Consider the following 12,705-nt stretch of genomic DNA (forward strand, 5'->3'; position numbering starts at 1 on the left):
GTTCTACAAACACGTCCTAGCTAGTTTAGAGTCCACCACTTTCAGAGGGAATCCAACTTCAGCATTAATGCTCTTGCTAAGCATGAGCACGACCTCCCACCAGGCCTCTACCATTTTGTTTCCCTTCCCTTTTCTGGCACCATTGATAGAAGTTGATAGAAGAACTTTGTTTTTCAGAGTAATGAAAATGTAGTTTTTTAGTTTTTTCTTTAGGCCTTAGGCCCTTTCATAATAAAAAAAATTCATAAATATAAACCATCTGAAACTGAAACAAAAAATTTTTCAAAAAATTATTTATTTATTTGAGTTGTGCTACATGCACACCACTTTCAACCACTATTTTCAGCCATTGTATTTGTATACGTATACAATACAAAATTCAAAAATTAAAAATCAAAATTCCACTTTCAACCTCATTTTCACTCTTTACATGTACTGAAACAACCGTTCCTCTTTCTTCTTCCATCACTCTCATTCTCACTCTCCGATGCGACTCCTTCCTCATTCTCACTTTCAAGGGTGATTCTCCTTCCCTTTCTCTCTCCGGTGGCACGATTCTCCTTCGCTCTCTTTCAAACGCAGTTGCGATTCTCTTCCTCTGTCTCGGGCGTGGTGCTCTTTGTCTCAAGTGCAAACTTCTTTTACTGCATTTTTCTTGTTTAATTTTACAAGGTAAGTTTCTATTCCTTGTACTTCTATCAGCTTCTTCTTCGGTATTTTTCTTGTTCATTTTGAGCTTCTATAAGCTTCTTCAATTGCATTTTCCTTTTTCATTTTGAGCTTCTACAAATTAATTTTTGTTGTGCATAATTTGTACTCTCAAAAAAAATTTATACTAAAAATATTTAAGTTAAGATTTTGATTGAAGTCTTAGTATGCTAATTTTAATAATTGATTGATAGTATAGTTGTTTTGTTTAATTTTATTGAGTAGCTTTATTTATTGGAAATCTGATAATATAGGAGGTCAGTTCTCTTTATTTTTTCCCTCGAGCTCTTGATTATTAGTAGACTATTAATTGATTATAACTGTATTTTTGTGATATGAGTTGGAGTATGTTTGATTATTATACTGAATGAGTTTGATTATGCTCAGTTTTTAAATATGATATTATAGTATAGTTGATATCTATAGTATGTTTGATTATAACTGAATTTTTGTGATATAGTTTGGAGTCTGTTAGATTATGCTCAGCTTTTAAAATATGATATTACAACATGTTTGATTATAGCATAGTTGATATTTGGTTATTGAATTTTAACTTTTTTACTTTTTAAATTTGATTGGATTTTGGTTGTTTAATTTGTTAGTTTTGAAAAATGCGAAAGAAGACTGCACCAAAATGAGTAGAAAGAGAACAAAAAAATAATTTCCAAACTAAGATTTTGGAACTAGCAAAGGGTTATCAATTTCATGAAAAAATGAAAGGAGAAAAATAATTGATTGTAAAAAATTTTTACTGAATTTTTACTACTGAAGGCAATTTTTTTACTACTGAATTTGATTTTCATGTTTACTAAGTTTGATTATACTCAGGTTTAGTGTTATATTTGACTACTGAATTTGATTATACATGTTTATTGAGTTTGATTATACTGATGTTCAGTACTATATTTGACTACTGAATTTAAGTATACGTGTTTACTGAATTTGATTATACTAATATTTATTGCTATATTTGACTATTAAGTTTAATTATACATGTTTATTGAATTTGATTATACATAACTACTGAGTTTGGTTATCTTTTTCATGGTACAATCTAAAATTTGATAAAATGTAAATCTTAATAAAAAAGGAAGTTAAGTTAAAAGTTTAAAATGATTTCTGTACATATATATAAATTAAATGAAGCCATCTTTAATTAATTGAAGCATCAACATCAACTTAATTTATTAGTTACATTAATTATTAGTACTTGTAACTCTTTTTTTTACTATGATCCTGTGCCAGCATATAGATATATGACACTAAATTTATATGTAAATATCAAATTTTTGAGAATCACTATAAACTTTAGATGCTGTCTTAACCAAAGTAACGAGATAAACTTTAAAGTGGTCCCTAAAGTTGTACTCGAGTCTTATAGTAGTCCTTGAACTTAAAAGTTACTCATATTCATCCCTGAAGTTGCAGTTTGGGACTCAGATTCGTCCTTCCGGCACATTCCGTCCATCTAGCACTACTGGAAAGCTGATCTGGACTCCTCCGTGACACGCTGGTCAGGTAACGGCTAGCTGACGTGGATTAGTAAACTTTTATGGTGCAATTTAGTCCCTAAATCAAAATTAAAAATTTTAATCCCCAAATTTAATCATCATTCTCTTCTCTACAGTAATCCCTCTTTTCTCTATAGGCATAGATCTTCATATCCCAAATTCACAAGATTTTTCTTTTTGTTTATTCTTAGTTGAAGTATCTTATAACAATAACAACAGCTAGAGTCTTCTTAACAACCATTATTTGAACAAATTTAACCACTTTTATCCTTTTTTCTGTAAGAAAGATGGTGAGATTATAACATAAAAAAAAGTTATATAATATATATAATTAAAGAAATAATGTCAAGTTTAGTTTCTAAAATTGTGAACGTTCATAAAAATTTGTTGACTTTTAAAAAATGATTAAATTGATTCCTAAATTCATAGATTGTGAATCTCAACTCATCTCTAATGCTAATATAAAATGTTAAAATGTCAGCATGACATTTACAAATAAAAAGATGATATGATTAATATTTTAATATGATCAAATTAGTGTCTTAAATCAGTTAATTATATTTATTTTGCTTAATTAGTTTTTTATTAATTAGAGACTAAAATAATAAATATTAAATTAGGCAAATTTTTGCTATTTTTTTGTTTTTCTAATATTACCCTTAATTAATTTGAAATACCTATTTAATTATAATAAAATCTTAGATACATTATTTTAATGGAGATGTCATACGATTTGAAATGCCATAATATAACACTTTATATTAATACTATGTGACAGTTAAATTAGGATGATGCACGGTTATTTTGGAATAGAATTCGAAAGAAAATATAATGTAGTATATAATAATAACGACGTAAATTTTTAATTCCATAAATACAAGAGATAGATTTTTGTAAAATCATATAAAAATATAGAATTGAATTTTGTAAAACATTTTAATTAAACTAGAGTTAAATGAGTGCATAAAATGTTAAATACAAAGACATAGTATGTGACTTTTAATTAATAAAACATAGGCATGCTTTTAATGAAGTCATAATTTGTAGTCTCTTTCACATCCATATGGAGAAGAAAAGAGAAGAAAAGAAAAGAGAGGGATTATTACTATAGAGAAGAGAATAATAATTAAATTTGGGAACTAAAATTTTTACTTTTGATTTAGGGACCAAATTACACCATAAAAACTTACTAATTCACGTCAGCTAGCCGTTACCTAGCCAACGTGTCACAAAAGAGTCCAGGTCAACTTTCTGATAGTGACAGGTGGACGGAATGTATCAAAAAAAACAAAATTAAGTTCCAAAATGTAACTTCAAAGACGAATATGAGTAACTATTAAATTCAAAAACTACTATAAAATTTGAATGCAACTTCAGAAACCACTTTAAAACTTATCTCGGAAAGTAACTTATACGTTCTAAATGAATAAACCCCAAATCAACCACGAGAAGAATGGAGACTACATACATTAACATTTTCTAATGTACTTAGTAAGGGTGGCTGAATTGATGAGTGATGTAAAAATAGTATTTTTGTATTTATTTATATTTATTTATTCCCCAAAGCCCCAACTAAACCTCGGAGCTGCCGCTAATTATCCACTCCCTGTATAAAAAGCCCCTTATACTAGCAGAGTAACTTAGAGGCTTATAAGGTCATCCATTTCTCCACCGAGCTGCGTGAGAGAGTGACCTTATCCTCTCCCCTCTCCTAAACTCTCCCTTTTCCCCTTCCTTCTTCAAGCCAATTATTATTCTTACTCCTTTCCTCACATAAACGCTCAAATGGTTTCCGTTATTGGCGTTTCTTCAATATACCAAACCCACGCTCTCGAACTCCACAAGAGGGCAACGTCCACAACAACAACAGCAGCTTCGGGTTCTTCCAACGCCGTTTCGCTCCCTTCGTTGTCGTTTGACAACAAGTCGCACTTCAACGCCGTTCTCAGAGCTCATTATCACCTTAACGACGGCAATAGGCGCAGGCTCGGTTTTGTTCCTACTTCTAATGCAGTTGTGACAGCTAATGACTCTTCCGTACTCAGCGAAGAAGCCTTCAAGGGTTTTGGTTTTGACGGTGTTGGCGATGATGATGAAATTGGTTATGAGTATGAGAGTGACGGTGACGCTCATTTTATTGCTTCAAGAGAAGATGAGCTCGATATTTCGAAGCTTGGCTTGCCTTCGAGGCTTGTCGACTCGCTCCAGAAACGTGGAATCACTAGCCTTTTCCCAATTCAGGTCTCTGTTCTTTATTTGATTTTAATTTTAATTTTAATTTTCATGTATGGTTTATTTCGGAATGGTGATGTTATATTATGTAATATATAATGTTATAGTATAGACATGTAAGGTGCTTGTGTTTTGATCATTCCCCGAAGAAAAAAATTATTAAAATTATTATTATTGTTAGAAATTTCAAAACTTTATTATAAAAAATTTCAATACAAGATAGTTCATTCAAATTCATACACGAATTGTATTCTACAATGAATATAGATAATTTAAGACGTGCTAGTTTTTCAAATTAGTCGTGTTATATCAATTGCTTGGGGTTAGGGCTTTATGTTTTACTGTTTTCGTTTTTTTCTTCCCATGAAATGTGGCACTCATTATAATTATATATGTTCATTGAGTGTTCGCTTGCTTCTATTAATTTATTGGAAGCTAGATACATGCTTTAGTTGCTTTTGTTAAATTTAACTCAACACTTATAGTTATATGGATTTGGGTTTATCTTATTTCGACTAATGTTGATTTTGTATTGTATGATTTCTGTCAAATTCTTTTGTGGATTTGGTTGGACTCTTAGTTTCCTTTCCTCCTTGTAAATTTACTAACTTTCTGTTTGGTGATTAGAGAGCTGTGTTAGTGCCTGCCTTAGAAGGTAGAGATATCATTGCCCGGGCAAAGACTGGGACAGGGAAGACATTGGCGTTTGGGATTCCCATTATTAAAGGCCTCACTGATGATGAGCAAGGTTCCTTCAGGTGAATATTATTCATGCACAATACACCCTATTTGTTTTAGGATTGCTTGATATATTGATGCATTTGTTTGTTTATTGCAGGCGTTCGGGCTGTCTTCCTAAAGTATTGGTCCTTGCACCTACTAGGGAGTTAGCAAAGCAGGTCGAGAAGGAGATAAAAGAATCTGCACCTTATCTGAATACAGTTTGTGTTTATGGTGGTGTTTCTTATGTAACACAGCAAAGTGCTCTTTCGCGTGGTGTTGATGTAGTGGTTGGAACACCTGGTAGAATAATTGACCTAATAAATGGGAACAGCCTTAAATTGAGTGAAGTTCAATATTTGGTTCTTGATGAAGCTGATCAAATGCTTGCTGTTGGGTTTGAGGAGGATGTGGAAGTAATTTTGGAAAAGGTCCCATCTGAGCGGCAGACAATGCTTTTCTCTGCGACAATGCCGGGTTGGGTGAAGAAATTGTCAAGAAAATATCTGAACAATCCGTTGACAATTGATTTGGTAAATTCTTATTGCTTTTGACTTCTCTGATCCCTATTATGCACAGAGCATAGTTTGTCAGTGGAGTGGAAAACATAGATTATAGCATGCAGTTACAGCATTTTCTTTCTAATTTTATACATGGAATTTCAAAACAGTATTGATTAACTGATGGTATTCTTCCTGAATGTTTGAAGCTTATTGATGCTGATGGAAAAACTTACTTGACTGAAAAGGGAAGTCTTTTTTATGTTGTAAATTTTGATAAACCTATCAAAGCATTGACCTCATGGCTTACTAGCTTGTAATATAGCACGTTTTGGGTTCAACTCTGTAAATCTAGTTGCAATTCCTCATTGTAATCCTAATTTTATCTGTTTGTTACCATTTTGTTCTATGTTTGTCTGTTTGATACAAGTGGATTTGGAGAGAAGGGGAATCACTGTGGAGTGAATTATACTATAATAACATTAGCAGGATACATCTAGTTTCATTTTTAATTCCAACTCTATCAAATAACTGTGATTGTGTTTACCAATGTTTAAGTTATTGTAGAATAATCTTGATTATCAAAACCCACTTTTTCCTTTTCTTTTAAATAAGGTTGGTGATGAAGAAGAAAAGCTTGCTAATGGGATCAAACTTTATGCTATGTCAGCCACTGCCACTTCAAAGCGGACAATTCTTTCTGATCTTATAACTGTAAGTTTACTGAAACTGAAAAGTCCATCCTTATATGAATGGAAGCCATGTCAGTTGCTTGTCTATACCAGAAATATCTTGATTATAGAATGCAGTACAATGATTTCACTGAATTTAACTAAAATTCTATGTCTACGACCTTTAGGTCTATGCAAAGGGTGGAAAGACTATTGTTTTCACACAGACAAAAAGGGATGCCGATGAAGTATCACTGTCATTAACAAATAGTATAGCTTCTGAAGCTCTGCATGGTGATATATCTCAGCATCAAAGAGAAAGAACATTGAATGGCTTTCGGCAAGGGAAGTTCACTGTTCTTGTTGCCACGGATGTTGCAGCCCGTGGACTTGATATTCCCAATGTTGATTTGGTAAGTTCAAGGGACTTGATATTCCCTTGGTGCTTTCTGGTCTTCGCTATTGTATGATTCTTCCCATGTACTAGCAGTTTTATGTTTTTATTATCCAGTTTTGATTAAATGGTTAGTCCTAAATTAGGTTCAATCGGTGAACACTATACTTCGATAATTCGATTTGTCAATTATGATATATTTCACTTGCCTCTGACCTTATCATTCAATCTTGATCACTGTAAACTATTTAATTGATTTAACAGTTATAATTTTGTTTGATAAATTGTGTTTGTCCAAATAGCAACTTATTTATTTATATTTTATTTTTCATCTCAATCTCTTTCTGTTTACCTCCAGAGGCAGTAGAAGATCTATATCCGAATTAATTTGAGGATTCTTTTCTTTGACTATTACTGAATTTGTCTGCTCTCAACATAATGAAATTCCTTTCAGGTTATCCATTACGAACTTCCTAATGACCCTGAGACTTTTGTGCATCGCTCTGGTCGTACTGGGCGTGCTGGAAAAGAAGGTACTGCCATTCTGATGTACACCAGTAGCCAGAGGAGAACAGTTAGATCCCTTGAGCGTGATGTTGGCTGCAAATTTGAATTTGTTAGTCCACCAGCTATCGGAGAGATTTTGGAGGCATCTGCTGCACAAGTTGTTGCTACGCTTGAGAGAGTTCATCCAGAGTCTGTTGAGTTCTTCACTGCAACTGCACAAAAATTGGTTGAAAAACAAGGGGTTAGTGCCCTTGCGGCTGCACTAGCCCAGCTCAGTGGATTCTGTAGACCTCCATCATCCCGTTCATTAATCAACCATGAGCAGGTATTGGGGAAGTTTATATTTCAATTTCAACTTGAGCCATTCCAATTTCTAAAGTATTTATTGGTTCTCAGTGTTCTTTCATCAACATTATGTAAATGATGTTAATCCATGTCATTGGGATTCAACAGAATTTTACGTTTGGCCTAACACAACACTTCTCTTCTATTCAGGCATTGGCTATGTAAAAAGTTTGCAATAAGCTAAACATAGAAATGGTGTTCATGTAACAAAATCTGTCCAGAACATGAAATTGAAAAATCTAATTCTGCTCTAGCTAAACCGCAGATGGAATATAATTCATCAATTTAATAGATGTTCACCTTACTCTAAAGACCAGTTAACTTGGAATACTGATAGAATCCCTACAATAAATATAATCTACCCAGTGGAAGAGAAGCAAGAGGAAGAAATGTCCATGGGTTAGCATACACGTCGTAAGAAACTGCTGATCTGGCAGTTGAGAGGAGTGGATGCCATTGGTTGAGGATATATTATGCTAGGGAAAGCATAGTGTGAATCAGGCTTCAAGTTAGGTAGATTGGGGGAAAGACTAGGAACTCTCCGACTGCCTGGACCCTTGCCCATTAGCATTTCTCTGTATTCCTTTTACATTTCTTGGAAACCAGTTGCTGATGCCTGATATCAACTTGATACCTTCTGGGGATATGATTTAGTTCAGTAATTTTTTTTTTCTCTTCCTAGTTCTTATATCTGACACCATTGTATATTCGTATAATATCACTGGTTTTAATTTAATGTTTGCTTAGTTAAGCTTTTGAAAATCTAGTTATTACCTGATTAGTGTTAAGATAACATATAAAAAAAATAAAAATTAGTGAAGGTTGATCCAAAATTATATTTTATTTGCCTTACCTGGTTCAATCTTATAAATGCTGTTTCCGAGAATGTACTTGATTAGCTAATTGAAAGCTCTGTCAAATGCAGGGATGGGTTACATTGCAACTCGCTCGAGATGGAGATAATTCTAGAAGATTTCTTTCTGCAAGATCGGTCACTGGGTTTCTTTCTGATGTGTATTCTCCTGCTGCTGAAGAAGTCGGAAAAATACATGTAATTGCAGATGACCGGGTTAGTAACTTCATATGCAAACCATATTGTTCTATTACGTAGTGTTTGTTTCCAGAGACTGGAATTGGGACTGGAGGAATAGGACTGAGTATCGTGTTTGGTGGTCAGAGACTGGAACTAAAATTTCAGTCTTGGGACACAATTTCAGTCCATTCAGTACCATTATGGGAACACAAGGGACTGGAATTTCTGGAGACAGGGACTAAAACTTTAACATTTTCTTTAATGACTAAGGATATTTTAGTAAATATTCTTATTTCATATCCATATCTATTTTGAACCAAATAAGATACTAAGACATAACTCAGTTCGATGCACTTTACTCCAAACATAATACAGAGACTTAACTTAGTGTCAGTCTCTCTATCTCTGTCTTCCAGTTTCTGTCTCTTAGTCTCAGTTCCTCTTCCAAACACATCCTTATTGTGTTAGGAACTTCTTTACTATTGTCTATCAAGATAACGAACCCATGCTGTTCAATTTATTTGACATTGTTAATACCTAATGTCAGATTCAAGGAGCTGTTTTTGATCTTCCAGAGGACATTGCTAAAGAGTTACTCAACAAGGATTTGCCACCTGGAAACACTATTTCCAGGATCACCAAGGTAAATGAAATATTCGATTAATATATTTAATGCTCAACTGTTTGTTATTTATGTGAAACAGTTCATAAAGGCAATCTCATATCCCTCTTTGTATTGGCAGTTACCTGCTTTGCAAGATGATGGACCTGCAAATGATTACTACGGGAAGTTTTCCGACAGAGAACGAAGTAACCGAAGAGGTTCAAGGGATCAGAAAAGTTTTAAAACCTCACGAGGATATGGGGGAAACCGAGGCTCTAACGATGATTTTGGTAGTTCATACGGGAGAGGGAGTAAAAGTTTTAAATCTGGCAACAGCCGGTCTCGAATGGGAAAAAGCAGTGATGACTGGCTGATTGGAGGTAGACAATCAAGCAGGTATTCATATCATCAAACAAGTTATAATGGCTTTTCTTTTGTTTTCCTGAGATGCAAAGTTATAGTAAGATTTATCCATGTGATACTTAGACATAGGATAATTCTTGAATAGTAAGCTAACAACTAATATTTAGATGGGAACGGCAATCAAACTTGAAAGTTCACCTAAACTCTAGGTAAACTCGAATAGTAAAGCTCAACATGAATTCAAAGAGCTTATAAATATCTAAATTGGAGATCTAAAATTATGAATCCGTAGGGTTTACAAATTACAAATTAACTTGAATTTGAATAACCTTGCTGGTGGGAGCCACGTTTGAGGTGTCTAGATGAGTTGTTAGATTTGTTCCTATGGAAGAATATCATAAGCTTTGACTTCAACTGATGGGACATCCAAATGTGACTTGCAGGGGTGGTAGCTACGGAGGGGCCTGTTTTAATTGTGGAGAATCGGGGCATCGCGCATCAGATTGTCCCAATAAGCGAAGCTTCTTTTAGCTAATGTATTGGCAATTTTGGCGCCACCTCGGCAAAGGCTTGATCTACTGCTGCCACTGGTGATGGCCTATTGGGTTCTAGAAATTTAAAGATGCTTGCTCAAAAGGATTACAGAATCAAAGACACTTTGCATCTGTCGTGGGGCAATCTCCACAGAGGCCTTAGCCTTGGGTCTTCGATGTATTTGGTTAGCTCATTCAAGATGTATTTAATGATGTAAAATTTATTTGTAATTTGTACTGCGGTTGTGTTCATTTTTGGCAAGAACAGTAACTATGTGGTCCTGTTTTGTCCGTTTAACCGCTTAATAGTATGGCGTTATGCAGAATGTTTAACTGATCATGATATTGTTGCTTATGAGATGAAGATCATCGTAGAAGTTGGTCATTATGCTGCAATCAGGATTTTGCAAAAACACCAATCTCATCTAAAAAATATTAGTATTAGAATCCCGTTTCAAAATGTTATTTTGGATAAATTGGTTGATCAAAAACATATATTTAGATGTAAATTTAAATACTTACGTTTTTTATTTGGACATGGATGCAGCAAGAAAGTAGTATGCCAATTTATGTCATTTGCAGGTAAAAGAGGTGACTTAATGGGTGTGAAATAAAGTAATATTTTACAAGCAAAAATGACATTTTGGCAACTTTAAAGTAGTATTATACTAGTATTGAGTACTGACCTTAAAGTTTTGCACAGCAAGGGGAAAAAGTTAAAAAAAAAAAAAGTCATTCTCACTCAGGAACTGAGAAACCTGATGACGAAGCAAAGAGACAACGTCCACAATTGACTTCAACATCTCAATTCCCTACTGAAAAGATTGCAAGTCCAAAATCACACACACTGCTCATTTTCCAAAAAGAACGTTCATAACAGTTCTGAAAACTGGTCCTCTTTTATTGCTCATAACCTCCCTCACAGCCTTCTCATCAGGTTCAAACCCCTTCTCCTTCATCTGCCCCAACAACTCCATAGCCTCGTCAACCTTCTCTTCCCTAACCAGCCCCTCAAACACCGCCGTGTAAGTCTCGGCACTGGGCTTCATCCCCTTATCCATCATCTCCAACACAAATCTCTTGGCATCCTTCAAAACCTTCCCACCAGCAAGCCCCTTTATAAGCACAGCGTAAGTATATGCATTGGGTGTAACCCCAGATGCCAGCATTCTCATGTGGGCCTTTAGAGCTTCCTTGGGCCGGCCCGCGTTGGCGTAGGCCTCAACAATGGCCGTGTGGGCCACCACGTCCGGCACGTGACCTTTGTCCTTGATCTCAGCGAAGAGCTCTAGCGCCACGTGCGTGAGACCCTCTTTGGACAATGCGTCGAACATCTTAACTGCATGGTTCATGAGGCCATCGCCGCTTCTCATGTTGTGGAAGATTCCTTGCAGGTCCTTGGGGTCCTCGGGCTCTTGTTTCGGGGGCTTCTTGCTGAATGGGTCGTAGGGGGGTGGTAGCTTTCCCTTATTGCTGTTCTTGTTGTCTTTGGTGGCGGCAACAACGCTGTCCTTATCGGAGTCGGAGTCAGAGTCGGAGAGTGAGAAGTTGAGTTTGGTGTCGATTGTAGTGTTGGGTTTCTTGGAGGTGAATGGGCGCGTTGTGAAGTGGAAGCTGTAAGATTTGGGATATGGGTGTGAGTGTGAGGAGAAGACGGAGATGGGTGGTGGTTGGAGGAGGGAGGTGGGAGTGCGGGTGCGGGAGGAGGAGAAGAAGAAGGCGCGCGATAGAGATGAGAGTGCGGCTCTGGTGGTGGCGGTGCCAGGGAAGGCCATCGATGCCATGATGCTGTGTCTCTGCGAATTTCTTTGTTATTTGATAGAGTGCTGCTATTGTGCTATATGCGATTGAAGGAATGATGAAAAGGAAATACAAGCTCATAGGACACTCCTAATTAAATATTTTTAAGTATAAATACATGTGTAATTTAATTTATTTTTAATATATATTTATATTTTAATATATATTTTATATTTTGATGTATATGTGATATAATCCTAAAATATCTATGTATTAATATATTATTTAAATAAGAGAAAAAAGATTACTTGTTGACCAAATTGACTTCTGAATTTTTTTTATAAAAATATTAGAGTTATCAAAATTTATTATTTTATTATGTAATTATTATTTAATAATTAATTTAATTTTTTTAGTCTAATAATCTAATAAGATATTTTATCCTATATTTTTAAATATTAATGGCTAACTGATGATATAAAATAATAAATTTTAATAATATTTTAACATTCTTCTTTTTTTTAATCAAAGTTCATCTTTAATAATTTCAAGTTGGTTATATCAGTTCTTCTATCACTTCTATTATTAACGACGGCAAAATTTATTAACACGTGAAGTAAAATTTGTAAAAATCGAAATAACCGCATTAATAAAATAATAAATTAATTACCCAGAATAAGTTCAAAAAAAATATTTTTTTTATAAAATATAAAGGTAATTAGTCCTCTTTTTGGTATATCATACTTATATATATCTTGTTAATTTAATTATTACGTTGTGTATTCTAGAGCTATGTACAAGGTTTTATATATATTATGTCTTGTTCTGTCTGTGCCTACGCGTT

At 34.4% G+C, this 12,705-nt stretch overlaps 2 protein-coding genes across 2 annotated transcripts; one reads left to right on the forward strand and one right to left on the reverse strand.

Annotated features, from left to right (window-relative positions):
- The first annotated feature begins 3,851 nt into the window (after positions 1-3,851).
- Positions 3,852-10,476, forward strand: LOC107465049 (DEAD-box ATP-dependent RNA helicase 3, chloroplastic). Its single transcript, XM_016084017.3, has 10 exons — positions 3,852-4,460; positions 5,079-5,209; positions 5,290-5,704; positions 6,287-6,385; positions 6,531-6,755; positions 7,191-7,568; positions 8,514-8,657; positions 9,169-9,264; positions 9,365-9,621; positions 10,032-10,476. Exons 1-10 carry the CDS (start codon positions 4,005-4,007, stop codon positions 10,117-10,119), a joined length of 2,289 nt encoding a protein of 762 aa, XP_015939503.1. The 5' UTR covers positions 3,852-4,004; the 3' UTR covers positions 10,120-10,476.
- Positions 10,477-10,609: 133 nt separating this feature from the next.
- LOC107465050 (pentatricopeptide repeat-containing protein At4g38150-like) lies at positions 10,610-12,001 on the reverse strand. Its single transcript, XM_016084018.3, has one exon. It carries the CDS (start codon positions 11,903-11,905, stop codon positions 10,973-10,975), a length of 933 nt encoding a protein of 310 aa, XP_015939504.1. The 5' UTR covers positions 11,906-12,001; the 3' UTR covers positions 10,610-10,972.
- Positions 12,002-12,705: the final 704 nt, after the last annotated feature.

Source organism: Arachis duranensis, chromosome 9, assembly GCF_000817695.3.
Source record: "Arachis duranensis cultivar V14167 chromosome 9, aradu.V14167.gnm2.J7QH, whole genome shotgun sequence".
NCBI classification, from domain to species: Eukaryota; Viridiplantae; Streptophyta; class Magnoliopsida; order Fabales; family Fabaceae; genus Arachis; species Arachis duranensis.

Excerpts from the sequence above, each read along its gene's own strand:
- LOC107465049 (XM_016084017.3), top strand. The coding sequence starts at position 4,005 with ATGGTTTCCGTTATTGGCGTTTCTTCAATATACCAAACCCACGCTCTC. Across the intron at positions 6,386-6,530 it reads TTCTTTCTGATCTTATAACT|GTCTATGCAAAGGGTGGAAA; the intron begins GTAAGTTTACTG and ends TACGACCTTTAG. Across the intron at positions 8,658-9,168 it reads ATGTAATTGCAGATGACCGG|ATTCAAGGAGCTGTTTTTGA; the intron begins GTTAGTAACTTC and ends ACCTAATGTCAG.
- LOC107465050 (XM_016084018.3), bottom strand. The coding sequence starts at position 11,905 with ATGGCATCGATGGCCTTCCCTGGCACCGCCACCACCAGAGCCGCACTC.